At 31.4% G+C, this 26,572-nt stretch overlaps 6 protein-coding genes and 1 non-coding gene across 7 annotated transcripts, besides 1 other annotated feature; 4 read left to right on the top strand and 3 right to left on the bottom strand. All coding sequences in view use genetic code 12, as the record gives it.

The window, feature by feature from the left end:
• Window positions 1-2,586: 2,586 nt before the first annotated feature.
• tD(GUC)7 lies at window positions 2,587-2,658 on the top strand. Its single transcript has one exon. It is a non-coding gene; the product is annotated as a tRNA-Asp (tRNA).
• Window positions 2,659-3,747: 1,089 nt separating this feature from the next.
• On the top strand, window positions 3,748-4,795 carry CAALFM_CR09440CA (uncharacterized protein; the record flags this gene model as incomplete). The annotated part of the gene is made up of 2 exons (XM_019475571.1): window positions 3,748-3,766; window positions 3,834-4,795. The coding sequence occupies 2 exons, from the start codon at window positions 3,748-3,750 to the stop codon at window positions 4,793-4,795; spliced, it is 981 nt and encodes a 326-aa protein (XP_019331116.1).
• A 997-nt stretch (window positions 4,796-5,792) lies between these two features.
• BGL22 (Bgl22p) lies at window positions 5,793-8,723 on the top strand (the record flags this gene model as incomplete). The annotated part of the gene is made up of 2 exons (XM_019475570.1): window positions 5,793-6,051; window positions 6,208-8,723. The coding sequence occupies 2 exons, from the start codon at window positions 5,793-5,795 to the stop codon at window positions 8,721-8,723; spliced, it is 2,775 nt and encodes a 924-aa protein (XP_019331115.1).
• Window positions 8,724-9,191: 468 nt separating this feature from the next.
• On the bottom strand, window positions 9,192-11,306 carry CAALFM_CR09410WA (uncharacterized protein; the record flags this gene model as incomplete). Its single annotated transcript, XM_711378.2, has 1 exon — window positions 9,192-11,306. The coding sequence occupies one exon, from the start codon at window positions 11,304-11,306 to the stop codon at window positions 9,192-9,194; it is 2,115 nt and encodes a 704-aa protein (XP_716471.1).
• A 1,167-nt stretch (window positions 11,307-12,473) lies between these two features.
• Window positions 12,474-12,860: a long terminal repeat ((xi-Ra) Long terminal repeat (LTR); about 387 bp long, 5 copies per genome).
• A 6,532-nt stretch (window positions 12,861-19,392) lies between these two features.
• Window positions 19,393-21,207, top strand: CAALFM_CR09390CA (uncharacterized protein; the record flags this gene model as incomplete). Its single annotated transcript, XM_711377.1, has 1 exon — window positions 19,393-21,207. The coding sequence occupies one exon, from the start codon at window positions 19,393-19,395 to the stop codon at window positions 21,205-21,207; it is 1,815 nt and encodes a 604-aa protein (XP_716470.1).
• Window positions 21,208-21,642: 435 nt separating this feature from the next.
• PRE8 (proteasome core particle subunit alpha 2) lies at window positions 21,643-22,545 on the bottom strand (the record flags this gene model as incomplete). Its single annotated transcript, XM_019475569.1, has 2 exons — window positions 21,643-22,354; window positions 22,502-22,545. 2 exons carry the CDS (start codon window positions 22,543-22,545, stop codon window positions 21,643-21,645), a joined length of 756 nt encoding a protein of 251 aa, XP_019331114.1.
• Window positions 22,546-22,923: 378 nt separating this feature from the next.
• Window positions 22,924-26,511, bottom strand: ELF1 (Elf1p; the record flags this gene model as incomplete). Its single annotated transcript, XM_711373.1, has 1 exon — window positions 22,924-26,511. One exon carries the CDS (start codon window positions 26,509-26,511, stop codon window positions 22,924-22,926), a length of 3,588 nt encoding a protein of 1,195 aa, XP_716466.1.
• Window positions 26,512-26,572: the final 61 nt, after the last annotated feature.

The following is a 26,572-nucleotide window of genomic DNA, read 5'->3' as shown; positions in this document are numbered from 1 at the left end:
TAAAGCTAAATAATTGTCAAATTTAGGTTTGAAACTGCAACCCTGTACATGTAAGACAAAATTATTAACAAACTATGTGTAAATAATGTTGTTAGGCAATACAATAAAACTAATTTCAAAGTCCAACCAATTATGATGATGTAGCAACTCAACATAGCCAAAAATTAACTCATGATTTCCAACATTAGAGGAACGAATAGCGTGTATTTTTGCTTCATAATGTTGTATGCCCTTAATCCACACACTAAATAATGTTAGAAACGAACGAAATGCCGTGCAAATATTTCACTCTACACACACAACAACAACAACAATTGTTCAAAAAACTTGCTTTAAAAAGGAAATCAGTACATACATACATACATACATACATACATACGTGCATATACGGACCCACTTCAAACTTAAGAAGAGAGGCTTGTAATGCACCACACCACCCCCCTTTACAATGGAATGGACTCACCAAGAAATTATTATTATTGATTTGGGGAGAGTGGTGGTTGTTGTCGTCGTCGTGACGATGGTGGCGTGGCGTGGCGTGACTTAACTACTATTATAGAAAATTTGCAAAACGGAAAGAATATTGCAAAAATTTTAAATGCAACAACAACTAAACTAAACCCCCTCCCCCCCCCCCACTCCACCCCGACCCTTTAGAATTCTTGTCCCTAACACAAAAAACGAAACGAAACGAGAAAAAAAAAAAAAAAAGCTTAAAAGCTAATTTTCAAAATTGATGCAAAATACTTTTTTTCAAGGGATGGATGGGATGGGATGGGATGGGTGATGAAAACCCAACAAAATGGAAATGTTGGGAAAGAAATATTGAACCAATTAACTTTCCGAAACAAATAAACAACTTTACACATATACATATTACATTAGAGAAAATGAAAAAAATTTTTTTTTTGTTTTTGTTTATTTTCGTTATTTATTTTTCTTCCCAATTTAGAAATAGGTAAGAGAGGGTTCTGCAGCAAAAATGAAGAAGAAAGAAGAAGAAGAAAGAAGAAAGGTATAAGCAAAAAAACCGCAAAAAAAAACCAAAAAATCACTCAAATTGGTTATCCCATAGGGTGATTTCAAGGGAGATTATAACCAAGGCGGACGGGCCATCATCACCCGACCAACCACCACCATCACAATAACAACTATTACTGTATTGTCTCAACCAGTTTAATTTTTCAATTTGATTCGGGGTTTTTTTCCATCATCCCTTAAAATGAAAAAAATTTTGGAATTTTGACCCTAACACCACCAAGACGACGAATAGAAATAAACAAACAAACAAACAAATAAACAAATAGTATTTAGATTTTTCGTCAATCAATAGAAGTTAGAGATACCTTGGGAGAATATTCTGACTCGGCTTAAAATTCCTGTGTATATAAACGTCTAAAAATTTTTAAAAAAAAAATTTCTCTTATATATTTTCAATCAAACTACACAATCAATACCAATATCAACAAAGTTTCCAAGGCAACAAACTACCCGGTATATATTATTGACTTCCAAATCTGTAACGGTGAGGACGCTGCAGAGACGACCAGCAACTCGCCACTGCAATCAACAACAGTAAGAACATTGCAGATATAATTTACAATCCCTCATCCTTATAACAAACAAGCCCTCATCGTGATGTCAAACCAAACTCCAGACTTATCGGATAAAATATTAGATAGTAATTTTCACCAATCTCCAATCCAGGAAGTTGTGATTCCCTAATTCGTTTATATAAAAGACTTTGATGTTTTTTGCTGCTGCACTTGGTGATAACCGTTGTGGGAAAAGATTATGTTGATATAAAATCTAGGTATTGCCCAATAACCTAGGCTTCTAAATAATTGAGGATTATTTAGGCGGCATTGTTTGTGTTCATGCTGAGGAACTCTTTTTTTGACCTTTTTTTGGTATAGGTAGGAGTGAAATAGGATATATACAAGCAGTTCTTCAGTTGTATAAAGTTGGGATTAATGAATATATATTAGTTGGGTTATTGCTGTTGAAAAAGAAAGAAAGGAAAAAAAATTCCATTTCAGAAGGAAATTTGACCTCTATTTATAGTTTTTTTTTTTTGGAATGTATGTCCACATTATTAAGAATATTGTGTGTGTAAAATTTATTATTATTCTCTCACCTTTAATATTTTGAGAGTAAAAGGAAATTTAAAATTTTTTAAAAAAAGAAAATAGAGTATAATATTTGGGTATTCCTTTTTGGTAACCGACACCTCTTCTTCCTCTTCTTCTTCTTCTTCTTATTATTATTATTATTATTATTACCTGATTGATCGGTGGTATAAGTCCACATAGAATAATAATTCTGTGACAAAACAACATACAAATAACCAAAATTAAAAATTTCAAATTAAAAAAAAAAAATACAATTGGTACCGGGAATTAGTATTAACTTTCTATTAGTTGTTGGGGTATTCAATTGCATTACTATTAAAATAGAAAAGAGTAACTTAATAATTTTTTTTTGTCAGCTTTTACCAGTTTTTGTTTTTATTGTCTTGTAATTGTGCAATTTTTACAAATCAACAAATCAGCTGGAATAGCCTAGTTGGTTTAACAATTGCAAGCTTCTCTTGTAGTTTAACGGTCAGAATACGCGCTTGTCACGCGCGTGATCGGGGTTCGATTCCCCGCAAGAGAGTTTATTTTTTTTGCAATTACTACCAACATTAGTTAGCTTGGCTTGGCTTAATTTTTTTTTTTTTTTTTCCTGATTTTTTCACAATTTTTTTATCAGTAAAAATTTTTTGGTTTGGTTTTCAATTGTATCAGCAATAATTGGAGTTGATATCACAAGAAGAAATTCTACTTATCATTGATTAAAGATTTTAAAGAGATGGTTGTTTAAACTCTTTCTACACCATAACAAAACCAATTATGTACATAGAAATTGACCACTATGGTAAGATAGCTGTGTAAATTGTAGATATTAAAACAGAATAAACATCACTTGATAATGATGATGATGATGATGATAGTTAGCAACTCTAAAAAGGGATTTGAAATATTCGTCTAAAGTACATATATAGAAAACATTTTACTTGTCGTATCTGCATCATTGAAAAAAAATAATAAAAATACTACTACTACTACTACTACTGATTGTGATAATTCCTAACCCATGCATATACCATGTGGTGACACCACTTTTTTTTTCAATATTTTTTTCAAAAAAGGGTTTTGAACATAAACAAATAAAAAAAAAAAAAGAGGAAAGATTGAACGACAAAGGTAATTTGAATTAAGGAATGAAAAAAATGTAATTGATAGAGCTAATGTACCGACGATCAAACAAAGAGAGATTTAGACTTAGACTTAGAATTAGACTAAGACTAGACGCAGGTGGGGATGAGTAGTAGTAGTAGTAGTAGTAGAACAAAAAAGAATGAATAAAGAAATTAAATCAGAGGGGGGGGGGAGTGTGTGTGTGTGAAAAGAATCAAAATTTAAAAGGAAACAAAAAAAAAAAAGAGAAAACACGAGGCAAACAACAAAAAACAAACAAAACAAAAAACAGAATAAATTTTTAGGGAAAGAAAGAAAGAAAGAAAGAAAGAAAGAAAAAAAGGGGAACAAAAAAAAAATCACTCATTACTTGTTGTTGTTTCATTTTTGTATTGTCTTTTATAAAGTAAATCAATCGTATTCCATATAACAACCCACAACCACTACTACAACCACTACTACAACCACTACTACAACCACTACTACAACTGCCTTTTCTTACAATATGGCTACCACACCTGAAGGTATGTTTGGATATTAATACACTTCTGTTTGAAACTATAGTACTAACAATATTATCATTATTAATAGTAACTTATTCCAATGATAGACGTAATCATCCCAGAAATAGATTTGCTTGGGTTAAAAGATTGATGCAAGGTCAAAATAGAACTACTAGTATGAATAACCACACCAACAGAAGAACATCTAGTAATAACACTAGTAATAATAACGAGGATGCTACCCATAACAATAACAATAACAATTACACTAATGGGAATAGATCTCGACATTCCAATAGACAATCAAGAAATAAACTTGTATCTAACAAAAACCGAGATAAGATTCCCAAAACTGAAGTGGTGATTGAAAGTCACGATAACAACCCCATTCAAAGCCAGTCAGTACAAGAAAACAACAATATTGACAATGACGAACAAGATGAAGGAGAAGAAAGAAACTCATTAGATGTGATGAGTGACCAAATTAGTGATAATGTTAGTACAACTCCATTGAAATCAATAGTATCAAGTCAATCAACAAAATCTCCATCTATTTTGAGTGGTGATGCTCATAATGATCAAACTTCTTTGATTGCATCAACCGCAGAAACCTCATTGGCTCCAAGTGTACAAACTCCAACTAATTACACTTTTCTTCCCATAATTACTGCTAGTCTAACTAATACTACATCGTCTTCTTCAACCACCACAACCACAACCACCACCACAACAACAACAAACAATAATAACAATGCAACTACCAACAACAACAACAATAATAATACAATTTTGCCAGTTACATATAATGCAAGTATCGGTGGTCAGGACCGTGATAGTGAATCCATTGTGACATTGGCTAGTTCTACAAGAAGAATAAGAAGAAGAAGTATTGATACCAATTGTAGTACTACAGGTATTCCGCCAGCGTCAATTATGGAAAGATTAAGTGTTCACCCTGGTAATGGTGGTACTAATGCTAGTACTTATGCTAATAGTATTAAGACTAGTAATGACGACCAGAGTTTTTTTGAAGAGTCTCGTGGTCCATAAGAGAGAGATCCGGGAATTAATGGGGATCAATTAATGTTAGATTTGTAGGTATATAATTTTATAGGTTTTTTAAATAACGGCGTTTTTTGTTTGTTTGTGAGAACTAATGATTGTGAGTTTTGATTTAACAAAAGGAGAGTTGATAAATGGGGAAATCAAATCAAATACTCTTTTCTCTTAACTATGTAAATATTGAGTTCTATAAACTCTTGGTGTTTCTTAATATTGTGAACCCTTTCTTGTTTTCAAATCACCAAGCGGCGGCGGCGGCGGCGATGGTGAGAGGGTTTCGCCTCATTTTGCTTAGATTCGTGCATTTGTTATCAATTTTGAACCATCAAAAATGTGGTGTTACTTTTCCAGGATCACCAAATTTTCTTTCGATTTGTTTTCACTTCTTCCTTCTTCTTTACAGTTTTTTTTTTTATCAATTCCCGGTGTTGATGACCAGTGAATTTAAATATCAATTCTTTTTATAATGCATTTTAATAGTACATCTTGTTTAGCATTTCAATTCAGTTCTTTTAAATGAACGCGAAAGATCAATAACTTTCGAGCTCCAAATCAGAATTTCGTATTCATTTTACATTACCTTTCTACCTACTTACCCATGTGAAACATAGCAAATAAGCCTGAATCGTTTCTATATTGATATATGATTCAGGATTTGGTTGTATATACGAGTTTATGATGTACAGATTTTGTTTATATTAAAATTATTGTGTTTTGTAGTCAAACAAATATATAGATGATTTCGTTAAAACCAGAAAAACTAAAATACCTCTACAGATCATCCTGCCATTCCAAATTTTCACCTTCTAACAAGATCAAGGCCTTGCTGTGTTTATAGAAATAATTTTGCTAAACTAGAAGCCAAGCCATACCAATTCAATATTTGGAAAAGAAAAAAAAAATGGTTGTAAAAAAAAAAAATACTATCTTAAACTATTTAGCCGCTTTAACAACAACCCAAAGCGATTCCAAAACAAATTAAACCATGTTCATAATTAATCTATTGATATTGATATTCGTCACATTAGTACATAAAACCATTTCTAAAAACGACAATTCCATAAGTTTCAGTTTGAGTTCAAAATTCACCAATTTGACCAGTTCAATCAATCACAAAAATCAACCACTCTCTCTTCGAAACAACCCTCAATTAATTCAAAAAAGATCCCGTCATGCAGAATCTCCATTATTCATAACTGATGATCAAGAAGATTATTTCTGCTCTGAAGGTTATTACCCTTCACGTAAGTATTAATCTAACTTAATGACCTGACCTATTCTTGATTGATTGATTGATTGATTGATTGATTGATTGTTGTTATTTACTACTCAATCTCGGAATAAACAATTTCATACATGAATATGTTTTCTATCAAACAATACTAACAATTACTTTAAAGCTCTTGGTGGTAGAATTGAAGGTGCATGGCAGAAAGCATTTGATAAAGCTCGTAAATTGATTGAAAAAATGTCATTTGCAGAAAAAGTCAATTTGACAACGGGCACCGGATGGGGGTCTGGCCCATGTGTTGGTAATACCGGTAGTGTTCCAAGATTAGGAATCCCCAATCTTTGTCTTCAAGACGGTCCTAATGGAGTTCGATTTACTGATTTTGTCACTCATTTTCCGTCAGGGTTGGCAACGGCTGCCACATTTAATAAAGGATTAATGTATCTTCGTGGCAAAGCCATGGGAAAAGAACATAAAAAAAAGGGAGTCCATATTGCCTTGGGCCCAGTGATTGGTCCCATGGGATTGAAAGCTGCTGCTGGTCGTAATTGGGAATCATTTGGCGCCGATCCATACTTGCAAGGAATTGGTGGTGCCGCCACTGTTGAAGGATTACAGGATGAAGGTGTGGTAGCCACAGCAAGACATTTAGTAGGAAATGAACAAGAACATTTTCGACAAGTTGGAGAATGGGATGAAAATGATTGGAATCGTCTTCAATGCTCACTTAGTGCCAATATTGGTGATAGGGCAATGCACGAAATTTACCTTTGGCCATTTGCTAATGTCGTTAGAGCTGGAGTTGGAAGTGTAATGTGTGCCTATAACCGTATCAATAATACTTATGCCTGTGAAAACTCGTATTTATTGAATTATCTTTTGAAAGCTGAATTATCGTTCCAAGGTTTTGTGGTTTCTGATTGGGGGGCTCAACATACTGGTGTCAATTCGGCACTCGCTGGACTAGATATGACCATGCCTGGAGAAGTGTTTGATGATTGGCTCACGGGGAAATCGTATTGGGGTCCATTATTAACTCGTGCAGTGTATAATGGCACCATTTGTCAGGAGCGATTAAATGACATGGTAATGAGAATATTAGCACCATTTTTCGCTCTTGAGAATGTTCAATTACCACTGGAAGATGATGTACCCAATTTCAGCTCATGGACCCATCACACATATGGCCAAGAATTTCCCTATCAACATTATGGTCCTATAGTGCAAAAGAATTGGCACGTAGAAGCACGTTCTGAATTTAGTGATAATACGGCATTGACAGTGGCCAGAGAAGCCATTGTTTTACTCAAAAATAGTGGACATAATTTACCAATTGATAAAAATGATGGCGTAAGACGACTTTTCATATCGGGACAAGGTGCTGGACCTGACTCTAAAGGGTTCAATTGCAAAGACCAGCGATGCGTAAATGGTGTATTGACAAGTGGCTGGGGGTCAGCTGCTGTTGGTAATCCATTTGTAATCACCCCCTATGAAGCAGTAGCGAGAAAGGCAAGAGAACGAGGCATTGTTGTTGATTATTGTCGCGATAACTGGGATTGTGAAACCAATGCTGATTTGGCTGATTACGCTGACCTTTCCATTGTGTTTGTCAATTCATTTTCTGGTGAAGGATATGTGTATCTTGAAAAAAATTTTGGTGATCGACAAAACTTGTCATTATGGCATAATGGAGACGAATTGATTGAAAAAATTGCTGATAAATGTCATAAAACCGTGGTTGTAGTTTCATCAACGGGGCCAATCAATATGGAGCGATGGATTGAGCACGATAATGTTGTGGCAGTATTATTTGCCCCACCATTGGGACAATTTGTTGGTCAAGCAATAGCAGATGTCTTATTTGGTGATGTTAATCCATCAGGAAAATTACCATTTACTATAGCTCGGAAAAGACAACATTATGTACCAATTATTGATGATTTAACTGCTGGTGATATGGAGCCTCAAGACAATTTTGATCGGGATATTTATTTGGATTATCGGTTTTTCGATAAACATAATATTAAACCCCGATTTGATTTTGGATACGGATTATCTTTTACCAGTTTCAAAGTTTCCAATTTGAAAATCAATGAAATCAACCCACCTTCAGAATATTTACCCTATCCTCTGGAATATTTGCCAACTATTAAAACCGTAGAAGATGATGTTTGTGATCCTGAAGATGCATTATTTCCTCATGACGATTTTGATCCTAGTCCTGGATATATATATCCATATTTATACAATGAAAATGTGCGACTGATTGATGAAGAAGATACTTTTGAATATCCGGGAGATTTTAACCCTGATCAGGCAACTTCACCACCATTAGCTGGTGGTGGACTTGGTGGTAATCCTGCATTATGGGAAGTGTTATATGAAGTTAGTGTTGAAATCCAAAATGTGGGTAAAATTAAAGGTGGATATGTGAGTCAATTATATATTGAATTTCCTAGTACATTATTGATATCACCACCTAAAGTATTACGAGGATTTGAAAAAGTATTTTTGGAATCTGGCAAATCAACAAAAATATATTTCAATATTTTACATCGAGATTTGAGTATATGGGATTCTGAATCACAACAATGGATTATACAAACGGGGACTTATAAGATATATATTTCTTCATCTAGTCGACGGGTTGAATTATGTGGAGAAATTGATATTGGGTGTTAATTAATATAATTGAGTTGCGGGATAATGAATTAGTTATGTATATTTGGAATTTGCTAAAAGAAAAAAAAGGGGGGGGGGGCGAGGAAAGAAAAGAAAGATGAATAAGAAAAAAAAAAGATGTGCGGAGATCCGAAGGGTGTTAAATTTATATTTTTAGTAGATTGAGTAATAAGTATGAATGAATGAAATAAACAAGTAATATTGATTGAATACACATAAATATGTTATCATTCCCAACCAAGTAAGTTCTGACTATTAATTCCAAACAAACCAAATATATAAAAAAGGAAATTTATTTTCTACATAATTATCTATCCAAGACCATATAGAATAAAAACAACAAAAGAAATAAAAAAGAATGAAATGAATTGTAATTGTAATTGTAATTGTAAGTGTAATTGAAATTGTATAATTTACAAAAACAAAAAAAGGGATTAGCAACAATAAGTGTAACTATACTAGAAATCATTATGAACTCATATGAACAGTAACTTGAACTGTAGTAACAATATTCGGAGCAGCACCATTATTATTATTATTATTATTATTACTGTTGCCATTACTGTTRCCATTACTGTTACCATTACTGTTACCATTACTGTTACCATTACTGTTACTGTTACTGCTACCGTTATTGTTACTGTTACTGTTACTGTTACTAGTACCATCACTATGATTGTTATTATGTTCATGATCAATTAATGTTGAAGAAGTAGTTGATCGTTTAATTGAATTATTTGAAGGAATTGAACTATTTGAATCATTTAAATGATGCATGAATTGCAGTGAAAATCTAGGACTTTTTGCCATAGTGGGGGTTGTCGTACTGGTCGTACTGGGTGTGGTCGTACTGGATGTTGTAGTAGTGGGTTTGGAAACAATTCCTTTATCAGAAGAAATATTGTTATCTGTCAGTATCAGTATCAGTTTCAAAGAAGGACTATGATTTATATTGGTGGTTGAGTTTTGATTCTTAGTATTTGTTGTTGTCGTTGTAGGTTTTGTAGTGATTGATTTATCTATGGAATTGTTATGATTATGATTAGGATTAGGATCAAAATTCGTGGTTGTGGTTGTGGTTGTGGTCGTATTGTTATTGGCTTCATGATTTGGTTTAGAGGTGGTAATTGACAGTAGTTTCATTTCCAGTGAACTAGTAGATATGACATTTTGTGATAATGATTGATGTTTTTTAACTTTTTGACGTAATCCAATTTCCAATTCTAATAATCTCATAGAATCTATAGGAATAGATGATGATGATGATGATGATGATGAAGTCGATGCTGAAGATATATATACTTGATATTGAGTCTTTGTTGCAAGTTTAATTAATGGTTGTAAATTCTTAATGGGATTTTTCCTTATATCAAGTTTTATTAATGAAATTATATTTTCCACACCTTTTAAATTGGTTATTTTATTATCTGCTAAATTCAAATATCGAAGATTTGTCAATTGTTCTAAACCTTCAGGAACTGATTCAAGTAAATTACTTGATAAATTCAATTTCACTAAATTGGTTAAATTTTTAAATGATTGTCGATTAACACTCGATATTGAAGTCTCTGAAATTGTCAATTGTTTCAATAATGACCATCGTGTGTCTCGTGAAGTCGATGAAGAAGATGAGGTAGCTTTATTTTTCCCGGTACTATGACGAGAATTTATTCTTTCTAATCCATTATTGGTGGTGTAAGTTTTTTTAGGTCTAAATTTATTATGATTACTATAAAATGATGCATTTTCAGGGATAGTAGAATTTGCTGTGATAGTATTAGCACGGCTAATACCAGCAGAACTAAATGATGATGAGGATAATGATGAGGATGTGGAATTAAAACTTTGTCTACCTAATGCATCATCGTCAACCAATTGGAACATTACTTCTTCAACACTGGTAATATTTGCTTTTCTGATAATCAAAATTCGTAATTGTTCACTTAAAATATGCCAACCAAAAATTTCATTAGGATCATACTCTATAATTTCTAAAACTTGTAAATTTTTAAACATTTGAATTGGCACAGAAGTATCACAAGGATATTCTTCATAAGAACTGATAGTATTTATTTTTGTTTTGGGATTGAAAATTAAACAAGGAATTTTTGTAAATGATGAATATAAATATTTTATATCTTTATTAATGACTTTAGGATCTTTACTAACTCTAAATGAACGCCAATAAAATGATGCATTGGAAACAATCGATCTAACTGAATCTATTGAAGTTATGGATCTATTATCACTATCAAAGTGACGATTCGATGATCTAGATTTATTGGCCATGAATGATATAAATGTTGGTTCATGATTAGGATTATCTGATTTAATATTCAAAGGACCAACATCAACATCCAATGAAGATCGACTGATTCTTTCAGTAATATAATATAAATGATGCATGGTGAAACTTAATCGTAATGGTTTGATCTTACTCAAACTAGGTTGATTTTCTTGAATTTTACTAAAACATAATAATCCATTGGCTAATGATTCCTCATTTTTACGAATATAAGTTGCTAATTTTTGAATATATTCATCTCCATCTATGGAGGCATCTAGACTACTAAATATTCCCATATATATATGTATATCTATCTATGAGTATGTTTGGGTGTGTGTATGTGTATCCTAATAATAATGCTCTATCTTTGGTCCCAAGAAAAAGGAAATGGTATTGTCTAAGGTTGTTTGATTATAGAAGTGGATGTAGTAGTTGTTTGTTGTTGTTTGTTGTTGTTTATGTTTGATGATTTACAATGAGTTATTAAATTTTTAGATTTTTAGATTTTTTTTTGGTTTGGTTTGGTTTGGTTTGGTTTGGTTTGTTTTGATTTCTCCTTTTTTTTCTTTCTTCTTCTTCTTCTTCACTCACACAACCTCACACTTTTCTCCTTTCTCCTTTCTTCTTTCTTCTATTCTTCTATTCTTTTTTTTTTCTCGGCGTATTCCACTTCCATATTTTTGTTTTCTTTCCTGCCAAATATCGCCTCATTTGTTTTTTCTTTCCTTCCAACTTCTTCCCTTCTTGCCCGCCTACACTCCCCCCCCTTTCTTTCTTTCTCTCTTTCCCACTAATTTCACTCCTTTGGTGTTCCAATAAATTATATTCTACGCACGTGATAAATTAAGACATACCTACATACATACATACCACCCACCACCCACCAATAAATTAAGAGATAAAACAGATTTGTTTAAAAGGTTTTGTGGATCTAACCTCTCAATTCATGTAATCAAATGACTCTAAGGAAACATTTTCTCTTAGATTGAAATTTATTGAGATGCAGATTTACAGAAAATTGAATTTAGCACTTGACACTAAAAAGCATTTAACCACAACAGTAGTAGTAGATAAGCCTTAAATTCTCCAGATGCAAAATTTCCCGGTGACTAAACTTCTTTTTCATATGCGTGTTTGGAAAAAGACTTGACTTACCAAGGTTTACTATTGGGTTGCAAATGTTTATTACTCGATTAGATGAAATTTGAACATAATTAAGTAACCACTAATGCTATACTATACTATGCTATGCTATATCAAAACAAAACAATTTTCTCTGTATAGTTTTTTCAAAAATTCTTTTATTTGGTATACATCAAGGTTAATAATATTTTTATTGCCACTTTTTTATTTCACGTCTCTTTGACATCTTTCCTTTATAATGAGTAAATATACCAAGAAGTAGCAGTTGATATGAAGAAAAAAAAAAAAAAACATTCAATGCGCAAAAGATATGGAAATGATGTTCGCCTGCGTAGGTATGCGAAACAGTGTTGGGAAGTCGCAGGATCCGCAATAGCAATATATCTAACAATAGATGTAGGTATTAATGCACGTAGTACAAAGATACAATACAAAATATTATAAATATAAAAAGAAAGTTTATTAAACAGAATAAAACTACTCAGTAATTAAATATAGACACTGATAATATGTTATAATCCTATCAGCTGCAATCTTTAACGTAGAATGTTCCAAACTGACCTCTTAAACCTCCAATTTCTAAAAAGAAAAAGTATCAAAGAAAAGTTTTCTGGTGAAAATTTTTCACTGCTCGTCGTTGACAACGTCAGAAGATTTCTGCTAGAATTGTCGTGTAAAATGCTCACTATTTTACTCCACAGCGAACAAATGATTGATATCTTGAACAATTATCAGAAATTGATAAATACTTCTGAAATCAGAATCACTGACTAATAATCATCTTATCAATTAAGCTGATAAAAGGAAAAAATATAATATTGGTGGTTATTGTCATTTAAAGATTCTAGAATTGCTAAAGTATAAAATAAAACGTGCACATGTACATATACAATGAAAAACATTAACTTCACAAAGAATAGGTAGGTTGCACATATTGTTAGAGAAATATGGTTTTCTAGTAAATTTCTGGTTTTAGTTTTTTATTTCTATTTCCTTTTTCTACTTGACCGTTAAAACTTAAATTTATTGGTCTATTTATAATTTAAGTTACAAATCCTACAACTACTACTACTGATTCCGAGTTTTTCCATTTTCCATTTTCCTTTTCTTTCCCTATCTTATCTCATCCCCTTTTTTTGTTTTGCTATCTTAGGTTTTATGATTTTTTATTTGCAACAACAACAACAACAACAACAATAGGCAAGATTAATGTGATCAAAAAAAGTTTATAATCCACAGTTCCTGTCCTTCCCGCTCCTCACCCCTCCTATATTTAGCTATACCATTCTTAGTTTTCCATCTTAATTATTGAGACTATCATTAAGTTATATGACCACAGGTTGAGAATTTTACAAAAACAAAACTGTTGTCAGTAGTGCTATCATTATTATTATCATTGCATTCTACTTCTGCTGTTGCTGCTGCTATTGCTGCTGCTACTGCTGATTGACGGGGCTAAAACGTGGAAAATAAATTTGACACAGAATTAAAATGACACAAAACCTGAAAAAAAAACTTTGTAAGAACCCGGAACAATTTGGAAAGAAAAAGAAAAGTTTATTCTACAAAATGGGAATAGCAAATGAAGAAGAAGACAACATGAATAGATGATAAGAAGAAGAAAAAAAAGAGTAAGGAAGTAATCGGAAATTGAGATTTCTATTAATATATAGATGGAAATAGATGAAAAAGGGTTGTAACAGCTTTAAAAAAAAAAGTGTAATACAGAGTATAAGCTAGTTATATCCAGACCTTAATTACTATCTATCAAATATCAACTAACCGGTATTCAGAAAAAGAAATAGTATTTGAAAGTGTGGCGGTATATACACCCCCCACTCCCCCCCCTTTTCTCTCTTCCGTTGATTGAGATATAGATTATGAGCACGAACTGAATCTAGACATTTTCCTTTACAGAATTAACTTTTTTTTAACTACTTTGGTTGACAGTTGACAGTTACTGTTAATGGTTTTTAGTTTTTTTGTATAAATGGATGAATGGATGGGTATCATTATTATTATTATTATTATTATTATTATTATTGTCTAGAATCAAGCGGATAAAGAATTAATTAGATAAATACGAAAACTAGACAAGGCAATCCAAATAATTATGATTATGAAATTTAATAGATTTTTTTTTTCGTAATCAGTGTGGCAAGAAGCGATAAACTACTACTACTACTACTACCATTGTAAGATTTAGTAGTAAACACCTATCCCTTTGAATTAATCTATTCTACTCACTGTAATTAATCTTCAAATGTAAGCCATGTTTATAATTTAATTGTATATAATTAATATTTTTTTGCAAGTAATCTCTATCTGTAGTTTTTTACACCTTGCATTATCTCTAAATTCGCATCTCAGCAACAAGGAGAAGAACCACCACTGTTTGGTAATTCCTTCATTAAAATGTATAACACATGGCAAAGTATAACTTTAAAATCTTAAAAACTTTTACAAAAAGTTTAGATTTCTAATAAGGGATTAAATATGGAATTCATCTACTTAGAGTATATTACTAAAACAAATAACAATATCCCAAAATAAGCAAATTTTTAAAGTTTACTTGTTTTGATTGTTTCGGTGATAAAATGGATATTAGATTGTGGATTTTTTTTTGACATGTTTATTTGTTTAACTCCTTGATTTGATTCGAGATTTGGCTTTTGGGTTTTAGAATTTGATTTTAGCTTTAAATTTGGACTTTTTTTTTTATATATATATAGGTCTCTCATATATTTCTCGGAGGTTAATGTTATTTGCTGATGCAGCTGCAGCTGCAGGTGCAGCTATTGCTACGCCTCTTTCATTTTCTATTATTGTCGCACAGACTTACCACAGCCCCACCAACTACCTACCACCACCTCCTTACCCTCGTGCCCCTCCCCCTCCCTCCTACTTGTTGTTGTTATAGATGCTTTTTACTCTAACCTCGTGCCCCACTTGCCTGTTAGGTTGCTGTTTTCATCTACCAAAAAGAACTAATCAAAAATCGAAATCAAAATTGCAGCAATTTAATTTATAATTACAAAACATTTTTTAGGTCCTTTTTATATGACGTTCTTTTTGTTATTTCATATAAATGGGTAACTGAGGCTGAAAAAATTAACCTACATACACAAATAATAGAAGATTGTCTCTGTACGTCTTAATTTAATCTCATCTGAAATTGGGCTTTAAAATTATTATTATTATTATTATTATTATTACTATTAGGCGATGAATATAATCAGAAGTAATTAGTGTGTGAAAAAGAATCTTTATTTTGAAAGGGATAGCAATTGTATAAAAAAACACAATATTTATTCATTATTATTGATCGAATTGAGTTTATTATTTCATTGTTTTATGATTGGCTTTAATTCATCATTCTCCGTTTTTTTTGTCAATATAGCTTTTTACATCAGTTTGAAGGTATTTATTTTTGTTTTGACCCGTGCCAAATCATTAGGAACTTATCGGAAGATTATATATGTAAGAAGAGTTATTTTGAAAAGATAACGATAAGGATAAGATTATTGAAAAAGTTACTTTATATGCTAATTTCTTTCTTTCTTTTTTTTTTTTCTCTTGTCTTGGCATTGATAAGGGTTCCAGAAATTGATTAATTGAATAATAATACTTTGGGCTCTCTCTCTCTCTCCTGATACTATTGTAATGTAGTATTTTATGATTGGTTGGCATTAATTATTGGCAATCATTTGAAATATCAAGAATAATGCGCATTATATATGCATGATTGTTACGTAATGTTAACTTGTCGTGAAAAAATTTCTGTGGCAGACTTACAAAAAAAAAGAAAAAGAAATTAAAAGAAAAGAAAGAGCGCAAATCCCTGAAGTGACACAAAACCCCCCCATTTAGTGATTGAGTTATTCCACAAACAAACAAATAATACAAACTCTTCTACTTCAAGAAGAAACCAAATCAACCAATCAACCAAATTAAACAATAGAAATTTCAATTTTTTGACTCAAAACATCAAAAAAAACCAAAATTTTAATAATCATATGAAAAAAATTAAAGACTAGAAGTACTAACAATATCAAACTTTAACACTATTTTACTTATTATTCTTTATTGTTTGCTGTGGTGGTTATTTCTTGACACACACTCACACACATTACTACCATTGGTTGGTTCTGTTCATATATGTGACATATCACAACAACAACAACAATCCCGATTATTCCTTTTATCCTTTAATTATATGAGTAATAGAGATCACCAGTCTCATATTCTCCGGGTTCATCCATCAATCCTTTTAGTTAGTTTAGTGTCTACTGTTTTACTACATTCACTACATTGTTTTAATGCTTTAGTTTTACTTTTCATTTATAATTATAACAAATGGCTAGTATATGTAAAACCACTTAAGTCAAAAACTTCTAAAGCCTTACTCACTCCGTGAAAACAACAAACCAGCCAATCACAAATAAACAAACCATTAAAACGGATTGCAAAAAAAAAACAACCGTTATACTTAAATTCCGAAATTTTTCAAAACTTTTTAGATTGGTTTAATTAATATGTTCTTTCTTGTTGTTTTGCCACATGGCGGTATGGAAAGAAAAAGATTAGTTCATATGATCAATATAGATTATTTCTTACATTCTTATCCCACACTTTTTGAAAAGATAAGACCAATATCAAAAGCAAGATAAGGAATATGTCAACCAAGAAAAAATAAAACAACAGAAATAATACAGATTCTTGGCATTAAGATTGTTTAGAAATACCACCAGCCCACAATTCTAAATTCCTCAATTATTGCTTGGTGTTTATATGATTGGTTGATTCCTCAATAACAACAACCCCCCCGAATGATAAACACATCACCAAAAAGAAAGCCGATCAATCAATCTTGGCAAGTTTAGACGACACAAAAAGGTGTCAACATATATTGTGGTATATGCCATATCATCAATAATAAAAGTGGTTAGTACAACCACCACAGAAGATTAACAATCAATTTCAATTTAGTGTAGAGGAAATCGGCTGTGCATGAAACGCAACAATTTAAACAATGCATTTACTTACTTTTTTTTCTCGCACTTCTCTACTACTTCTTTGTACGTTAAACAATAAATTGATTGACAGGTGTTAAGTCGAGCTAATATCGAGTTAGGTAATATGTATGTATGCATACCGATACAACCTTGTTCGTTTAATAAAATTACAGCCACCTTTAATAACTCAGCTTCAAATTTTTTGGAGCCTCCTTTTTACTTGTCAAAAGATTTTCTATTATCTCTCAAGCAAGCCCCATCGTCTTTTACTCTATTCCACCCCCCTTTTTTTTTTCTTTGTGTCAAACTTATTTCGAACAGCAATCATCATCATCATCATCATCACCACCACCATCACCACCACAGTAAATCAAACTTACTACAACCATCAAGGTTGATTTAATGAGTTTTTTTTTTTTTTTTTTTCTACTTTGTTCCATTCCATTATACTGTTTTTTACAATCTTAAATTAAATTAAAATACCGCCCCTCCTCCTCCTCTTCTGTCAAAATTCAATTGAAACAAACTCAACACCACTTGAATTTTTTTGCCCAGAAATTTTTTTTTTATTTTTTTCATTATCCAATCTAATCCCCCATCAACGTGCGAGCGCAATTTTTTGATTGATTTTTAGTGTTTTTCCTTGCGTGTACTGCATATAAGTAGCGTTTTACGCACACACACACACACAGTTGCAAAAAAAAAAAAAGAATTTGACGGAAAAATATCAAATGTCAAATTTCAAATAAACCGTGCATTGAATTGAAATTTGATTTCTCAATTAGCATACATACATACATACATATTATAATATGCTATACTATGCCGTGCTGTGCTATCTATCACATCTTACTAAACTGTGGTTGGTTTAAATTTTACAATTTCCTTCAACGTTGGTTATTCGTTTTTGGAATTCTGTTTTTTTTGGTTTTAGTTAAAACGCAATTTCACATTCTTTTTTGTAAGGGTTATCTTTTAATATATGAGTGAATTTTTTGGTTTTTTGATTAATTTCATACTCGGTATAATTCTACATCTTTCGTTTTATCAAAAAAAAAAAAAGAAATTATGATCAAGTTTCACTTTATCTGTTAATCTTTTGCATTAAAAAAGAAAAAAAAAGAAAACAGACATTGTAGATCAGTACATAACTACTACAGTTGAATTAATCTAGTAATTCCAGAATCGGAAATCGTTGTTGTTATTAGCTCACTCAGTCCATTCACTGCCTCATGATCTCTTTCTCTTTATTGAAACGTTTTACTTGTCTATTCAGTTTGAGATATTTCAAATGAGTGATTTACAATAATATTCAATCAAGAAGAATAATAGAATGGAATAGAAACAATGGGATATAGTCTATACAAAACTAAAACACAAATTCACAAATACACAAATCTAAAAAGGAGTTTCAAAACCATGAAATTCACATTCTAATTGAAATATCAAACTAATAAGAAAAATGTTCTTTATTGTAATAAACTTAGTATTGTTTTTTTTTTTTTTTGGCAAACTAACAAAGGACAATCAACAACAACAACAACTACTACTACTGTGTAATCACTTTCTCTGGGTGTATATATGTATGGTTTTTAATTTTTTTAAAAACGTTCTTTATTTTGTTTTTTCAATTCCGATTTCTTCCCTCCCCCCCTTCTAATTACTAACGTTTTCTTATATATCTTCACATCCTTTTCACCGTTTTACTCTTTGTTTTTTAATTACTTTCTGTTAATGGGCATTGCTATTACTGGCTAATATAGATCTCTTGTTCTTTTTATATTATTTTTTTATTTTCACACCCCCCCCTTTCCCTTTCCCTTGTAATTATTTTTTCAACTACACATCAATTATATTGGTTCCTGATCAACTATATAAGTAGTCTGACAAATTTCATATAATCAAATTTATTCTCTAATTTTTATTGATTTTTGGTATTAAAATTTTTTTATTTATTAACTATTCATTAATCATTAACTTCATTCTTTAGTCTTTAACTAGAATAACATTAAAAAGTGTTTTGGGAATAAAAGTATTTGCTGTTAAAATTTGCTTGCAATTTGCTGAACAATTATTTATTTTTTTTTTTTTTGCAGTCAAATTTAAACCAACACAAAGAAAAAAAAAAAAAAAATAAAAGTTACACAACATTTACATACATTAAAGGTCAGGTACCAGAAATATATATTCACATAAACATACACATACACATAGTACTATCATTATGAGTTTAGACTACACTAAAGATAGAAAAACTACTATTACATTTGATGAAAAACAACTACCTGGAACACCACCAGAAAGTATTACCACCTTAACTGATCTTAACAACAACAACAACAACAACAATGATAAATCCAAAGATCATGAAATTAAACCACAAGAATTAGCTGATAAATTAAGTGATGCTCATAGTAATCTTTTGCCAAAATCACAAATCATTATTATTTTACTGACATTAGCTTTAGCTAGTATTGTTTCATTTATGGATCAAACTGGTATTACCGTAGGATTATCGGAAATTGGTAAAGATTTAAATGCTCAACAATCAATCAATTGGGCCGGTTCAGCATCATTATTGGCTAATACGGTTTGTCAAGTATTATTTGGTCGTATGAGTGATATTTTCGGTCGGAAAAATGTCATTATGACATGTCTTATGATTTTAGTCATTGGTGATATTGCTTGTTCTGTTGCTCGTAACGGAATTGAATTTTTTGTGTTTAGAGCATTAGCCGGTATAGGAAATGGAGGAGTTTCATCATTATCAATGGTTATTCTTAGTGATATTGTTTCATTAAAAGATCGTGGGAAATATCAAGGTATATTGGGAGCTTCCGTTGGTATAGGTAATGCTATTGGACCATTTATTATGGGGGCTTTCATTAAAAAAAGTAGTTGGAGAAGTTATTATTATTTTTTGGCACCTTTAGGGTTTGTTGTTAATGTCATATTATATTTTTGTCTTAAAAATAATAAGAAATTAAATGATGTTATATCTCGTAAAGAAAAATTTATGAGTCTTGATTATACGGGGATTTTGGCAGCTACTGCAAGTTTAACATTAATTTTAATTCCATTAAATGGTGGTGGTTCAACTTATTCTTGGGATAGTAATATAGTTATTATTATGTTTACCGTTGGTGGAGTATTATTAATTGTATTTTTGGGAATTGAATGGAAATTTGCTAAATTACCCATGATCCCATTACGACTTTTCAAAAGTCCATCACTTTGTTTATTATATTTAGCTACTTTTTGTTTTGGTGCTACTTATTTTAGTTTCACTTATTATATGCCATATCATTTCCAAATGATTAAAGGTAAAGATGAAATCGGTACTGCTATTTTCTTATTACCTTTGGTATTAATGCAAGCCCTTTCATCGATTATTTGTGGTCGAATCATTAGTTTTACTGGTCATTATTTCTATGTTGTTCAAGCGGGATATTTACTTTGGTTATTAAGTGTTTGTTTATTAATATTATGGAAAAAAACTTTACCTGATGGTATCCATATTTTAATTTTGTTTATTATGGGTACTGGAGTCGGAGCCGCTTTCCAACCATCAATGGTCGCCGTACAAGCCAATTGTAAAAAAGCTGAAAGAGCCGTTGCTATATCTACAAGAAACGTATTAAGATCATTAGGTGGTACCGTGGGTATTGCTATTGGATCCACTATTGTTAGTAATTCCGTTTTAAAAGAATTGAAACCCCTTAATAGTTCCAATTCAAATTTGTCACCGGAAACAATTAATTATATTAAAGGTCATATTTATGAAAAAATCCCATTGACAAATTTGAATAATCAACAAATTAATGAAATTAAAGATATTTATACTGCAGCATTAAGAAATTATTATTATTTCTTGATCCCATTAATGGCTATTTGTGTTATTACGGCCATGTTTGTTAAAGATAATGGATTGAAAGCTTTAGATGAACAAACTCCAATCGATACTAAAGATTTCATTGAACGCAAAAAAGATCTTGAATCTTCTGCTTCTTCAATGACTGTTAAATGTGAGAATGTTTAATAATAGGTGATAGTGGTGGGAATTTTTTTTTTTTTTATTCATTTTTTATTCATTTGTTAAAAGGAATTTTATATAGACTTTTATATAGTGCTTTAGTGCTTTTGTTGATTGCTTTTTGTTCTTTTGTTTTCATTGATTGAATCATTTATTTATTTTATTTCTGATTTTTTATAGACATTTGATTATACACTTATTTTATTTATAAATTTACTTTCTTGTTTTTAGTTTTGTTAGTTGATAGAATTATTGTTGGTCTATATGGGGACCAATATTATTTAACAAGCTTGTTGCTTACATTGATACTAACACAAACTAGATTTGAGAATCCTCATTATCCAAAATTCACCTCCAGTATAGTTTGCCACTTTGTTTATTCCCTACATGGTGGTTGAATTAACCAAAAAATTTTTAAACGTATATTTATTTTTGCTTCATTTATAACGAGTCTAAAGTATCATTTATTTCTTCAGGAGATAATTTTTTAAATCTTGGACCAGGAATATCAGTACCTTTAAATCCTAACAATTGTTCTTGAGGATCACTAATAATAGCAATATCCAAATTATCTCCATTTAATTCTCCATCAATACATTCTTTTAATGCCAATAATGCCACATGAATACCATCTTCCAATTGTAAATTATCATTCCATCTTTTTTCCAAAAATGTTTTAGCCAGATTAGAAGATTTACCAATAGCAGTAGCTTTCCAAGGGAAATAACTTCCACTAGGATCAACTTGATATAATTGAAATTTCCCTTCATTTGATTCATCATATCCTCCAACTAATAATGATACTCCAAATGGTCGAATCCCTCCTGATTGTGTACTTTCTTGCATCACTTTAGCAATTTCTTGTACCATGATTTTCACCGGTGGGTATTCATTATATATCCGTTTATAATTAGTGTGAGCTAATTTACGTGCTCTATCAACTAATACTCGGAAATCTGGTCCCATCCCACTATATGTCATACCAATATTAGGTGTAATATATTCAACTTTAATGTTGGTGTCATTTCTAATTAATGGGGAATTGGCTTTACGTTCAGTGGCTAATACTACTCCATTGCCACATTTAATACCAATGGCAGTAACCCCTTGTCTGACCGCATTTAATGCATATTCAATTTGAACCAATTTACCACTATAATTTGTAAACGTTAGTATATAACAGAACTCCTCAATTGATAACATTTATATATGTATAAATACATGAATTGTTTGGCGGGAGAAACGCTTTTCATCCTCAGAATTCATGGGTATAGATATATATTCTGGAGTATCAACATACCTTGGTGAAAATGTGGTCAATGAAAAAGAATATCTATCAGCCATTTCTATAGTTTAATTTATAATGAGATATTGTCGTTGTTGTTGGTGGGTGATGTTGATGGCAATTGTGATAAATGTTAACCCAAATAATTGAAGGTTTTTTTTTTATTTAAAGGCTTTGTTTCAACTTCCTGTCGCATTTGTCTCTCTTTTTCTCTCTTTTTTTTTTTTGCCTTCACAAGTGAGACTTTTTTTTTGAGCTCTTTCACACTACCTGAATCAATGCTCTTCCAACTGACTGACTAACCAATCAATCAACCAAACATACATACATGCATCTCCATAATTCATAATGTTGAATCACATATTATTATTATTACTTTTACAATATAAAATTCTAACTAAATATACAATCTTCTATATAACTCGATCCTCATCTATCTAATCTTCTTCATCATCAGTATCTACTGGTTTTGGTGTACCTTTAGGTGAACTTAACCATTCAATATATCTTAATCTTCTTCTTTCTGCTTGAGCTTTCTTTTCATTTCTGGTCATTTTCTTCTTTCTTGTTCTTACTTTAATATTAGCAGGAGAATCATCATCATCAGCTCTCTTTTTAACTGGTTCTGGCACAGGTGTACCTTCTTTAGAAGAAGATGCTTCATCACCACCTTGATCTTCAAATCTTTTAGCATCAACAGCAACGGTTCCCTTTTGAATCACTTCACCATTTTCCACATGCCATTGTTCGGGACATAATGCTCCAACAAACTCATTATTATGTGAGATCATAACTACCCCACCATTCCATTCTCTAATTGCCATAGCTAATCCACCTAATGAATCACGATCAAGATAATTCGTTGGTTCATCCAACACCAATAAATGAGGATTATTCCACATAGCACCAGCAATAACCACTTTGACTAATTGACCACCAGATAATGATCCCATTGGGGTATGATCAGCAATATCTCCATCCAATCCAACATCTTCAAAATGTTTACGAATCACTGATGGAGTTAATTCTCTATATCCTAACCCTTCTCTTGAAGCTTCATGATCATCGAATTTTTGAATCAATTTATCAAATCCATGTTCAAGTAAAACTTCTTTTGGTACCCAAGAATTATATTTAGGTAACCAATATTTCCATTTCACTTCATATTGGAATGATTTTTTCAATTTTTGTCTACCAACTAATGCTTCAATGGCACGTTTACCTCTACCATCACCAATATCAATTTCTTTTTTCATCATTTCTTGTTCTTCATCAGAAACTTTTCTACTTTCTTTCAATAAAACTTCACGATCATCACCAAATCTATAACGCCATTGTAAATATTGATTAGCAGTTTTCTCCTTGTGTTGTTCAACATGTTGTAATGCATGTTGAGCAATGTAACCAATTCTTAAATTTGGATGTTTCTCAACTTTACCTTCTTGTGGTACTAATTCTGCAGTTAATAATTTAATCAAAGTAGATTTACCAGCACCATTTGGACCCAAGATAGCAACTCTTGATGATAATGATAATGAACATGAAACATTCTTTAAAGATGGTTTATCGGCACCTGGATAAGCAAATGTAACATTGGACATACGTGCAACAGCTCTAGTGTTTGATTTGACACCTGTCAAAATCCCTGGTGGTGGGAATGCCATTTTAACATTTGAATCAGTTAATGTATAATAAGATTTACCTTCAGGTTTGATTTTAACAAATTCAGATAAATTACCTTTATAATAAGCCAACTTTTTGTTTTCATAATGAATAATATCAGTACAAACAGCATCCAAAAATCCAGAATCATGAGAAACAATTAATGAAGTGATTTCAGTATTCTCCACTAAATAATCTTGTAACCATTTGACATTAGCAACATCCAAATGATTTGTAGGTTCATCCAATAATAAAACATCAGCTTTCATCAACATGGCTCTGGCCAATTCTAATTTCATTTTCCAACCACCAGATAATGATCCTACTTGTTGTTGTAATCTTTCATCGGGGAAACCAACATCTTTCAAAGCTTGTTCAATTTCTTCACGACCAACATTGGCTAATTCTGGATCCAGACCAATAAAACTAACTAAATCCATATCAGCTTCAGATCCTTGTAATTTATGTTCAACAAAACATGTTTTCAATTCATCAGCAGTTGGGAAACCTTCTAATTGACCTTTAGAAATGGCTCTCATTAAAGTTGATTTACCAGCACCATTTCTACCACATAACCCGTATCTATGTCCTTTCAATAATCTTAATTTGGTTTTGTTCAATAACATACGAGTACCATAGGCTAATGAGAAATCGGCGTCAACAATAACAACAGCACCATCGTCATTCTCATTATCTGCAGCTGATTCAGGGTTAAATAAATTCTTGACATGAGTAACTACTAATTGTGAGTAAGTTTCATTGTTATTAGTAGCCATCATCAAATATTCTTGTAAACGTTTCCAATCATTGACATGAGCATCGATTTGTAACACGGTAGCCAAATATTTCTTCAAAATATCATCTTTTAACAATTGAACTGGTTGTTGATGTTGTTCATCAGGAATATCTTCAGTGTAAAATTTTTCTGCTTGTTCAAGAGTAATTCTTCCATGGAATTTACCATCAGTTTGTTCATTTTCAGCATCTTTCAAAACTTTCAAAGCCTTACCGGCCAATTCTCTAACTTCTGGTAATGAAGCATTGTTAACAACTTTTTCCACCCCAGGTAACAAAATTGGAATAAATTGTTCAATTTCTCTTTTATTATTGACCAATCGGGTTAAATTTTCTGTCACCATAACTGTTTGTCTCAATTGCTCATTTGATGATGATGACATTTTCAATGATTTATCTAAAATGGGGACTAATAATGATAATGCTGGTTCGGTGACTTCAGCAACAAAAGTCACTGATGATAAATTTTTGATACAATCAGTAACTTTTTTGGGATCAGCTAAAGTGTCAACAATCAAATCATATTTGTTTTGTAAATCCAAATTATCTAAAACTTTAACAAATTTTTTCAAAGTTGAAAGACCGGCTTTAGCCAATTCTGGTTTGAAATCAGTAGATAAATCAGTCAATACCGGAACAACATCAATAAATTTCATTTCTAAAATATCTGCCGGAACATCATCAATTAATTTATCAAAATTGACTAATGCAGCAACTTTAGAATTCCATTTAGCCCCTGATTTGAAAATAGTTAAATATTCATCTAATACAATTGATCCTAATGCTTCCACAGGGTAAATTCCAAATAATGCATCAGTAGCAGATTTAGCAGCTTTAACAACATTTTTATCTTTATCAGTAAACATATCATAAGCAGTACTTAAAAACTGTAATAAATAAGCTTCTTTGGGGGTTTGACCACCAAATTTAGTTGCCAATTGTTGAATGATTAATAAAGCTCCTTCTTTAACTAATGCAGGACTTTTAGGTTTCAATAAAGATTTCAAAATTTCATTCAATTTCCATTCATTAATAATCGATAAATCTTCTTGTTCATCAATTATCTTAACAATGGTTTCCACTTCGGGTCTAATCTCAGCTATCTTACCGGCTTTCTCAATATTACTCAAATTTTCTTCAAATGGAATATTGGAAACATTTAATTTAGCAAGAGCAGTATTCAATGATGTTAATGAAGTGGTTGATGCATTCGGATTAGGAGTACTTCTTCCACTTGTAGGTAATGAGTCTACTGGAGTTGAAATGGTGGAACTTTGGTTAGTGTTATTATTATAGTTATAGTTGTTACTGTTGTTATATCTATTATTGGAATTATAACCTTGATTGTTGTACCCTTGTCCTTGATATTGGTATTGTTGTTGATTGAATCCTTGGTTATATCCTCCTTGATATTGAAATTGTTGATTTCCAGGTTGAAACGTAGGTACATTGCCATATGCTTGATTATAATTGTAGCCTCCTTGATTGTTATTTCTATAACCAAACCCTTTAGGTTTGGATTGTTGTTGCTTCTGCTGTTTTATAAAATCGTCAAAAGACTTGGACATTGTCTATACTGTTGTGTGTGTGGTTGGTATGTACCTACAAAAAATAAGGAAAAACCTATAA

Source organism: Candida albicans, chromosome R (genome assembly GCF_000182965.3).
Source record: "Candida albicans SC5314 chromosome R, complete sequence".
In the NCBI taxonomy this organism is placed as follows: domain Eukaryota; kingdom Fungi; phylum Ascomycota; class Pichiomycetes; order Serinales; family Debaryomycetaceae; genus Candida; species Candida albicans.
Note: the sequence above shows the minus strand (reverse complement) of the source record. Positions and strands in the feature narration are given on the sequence as shown.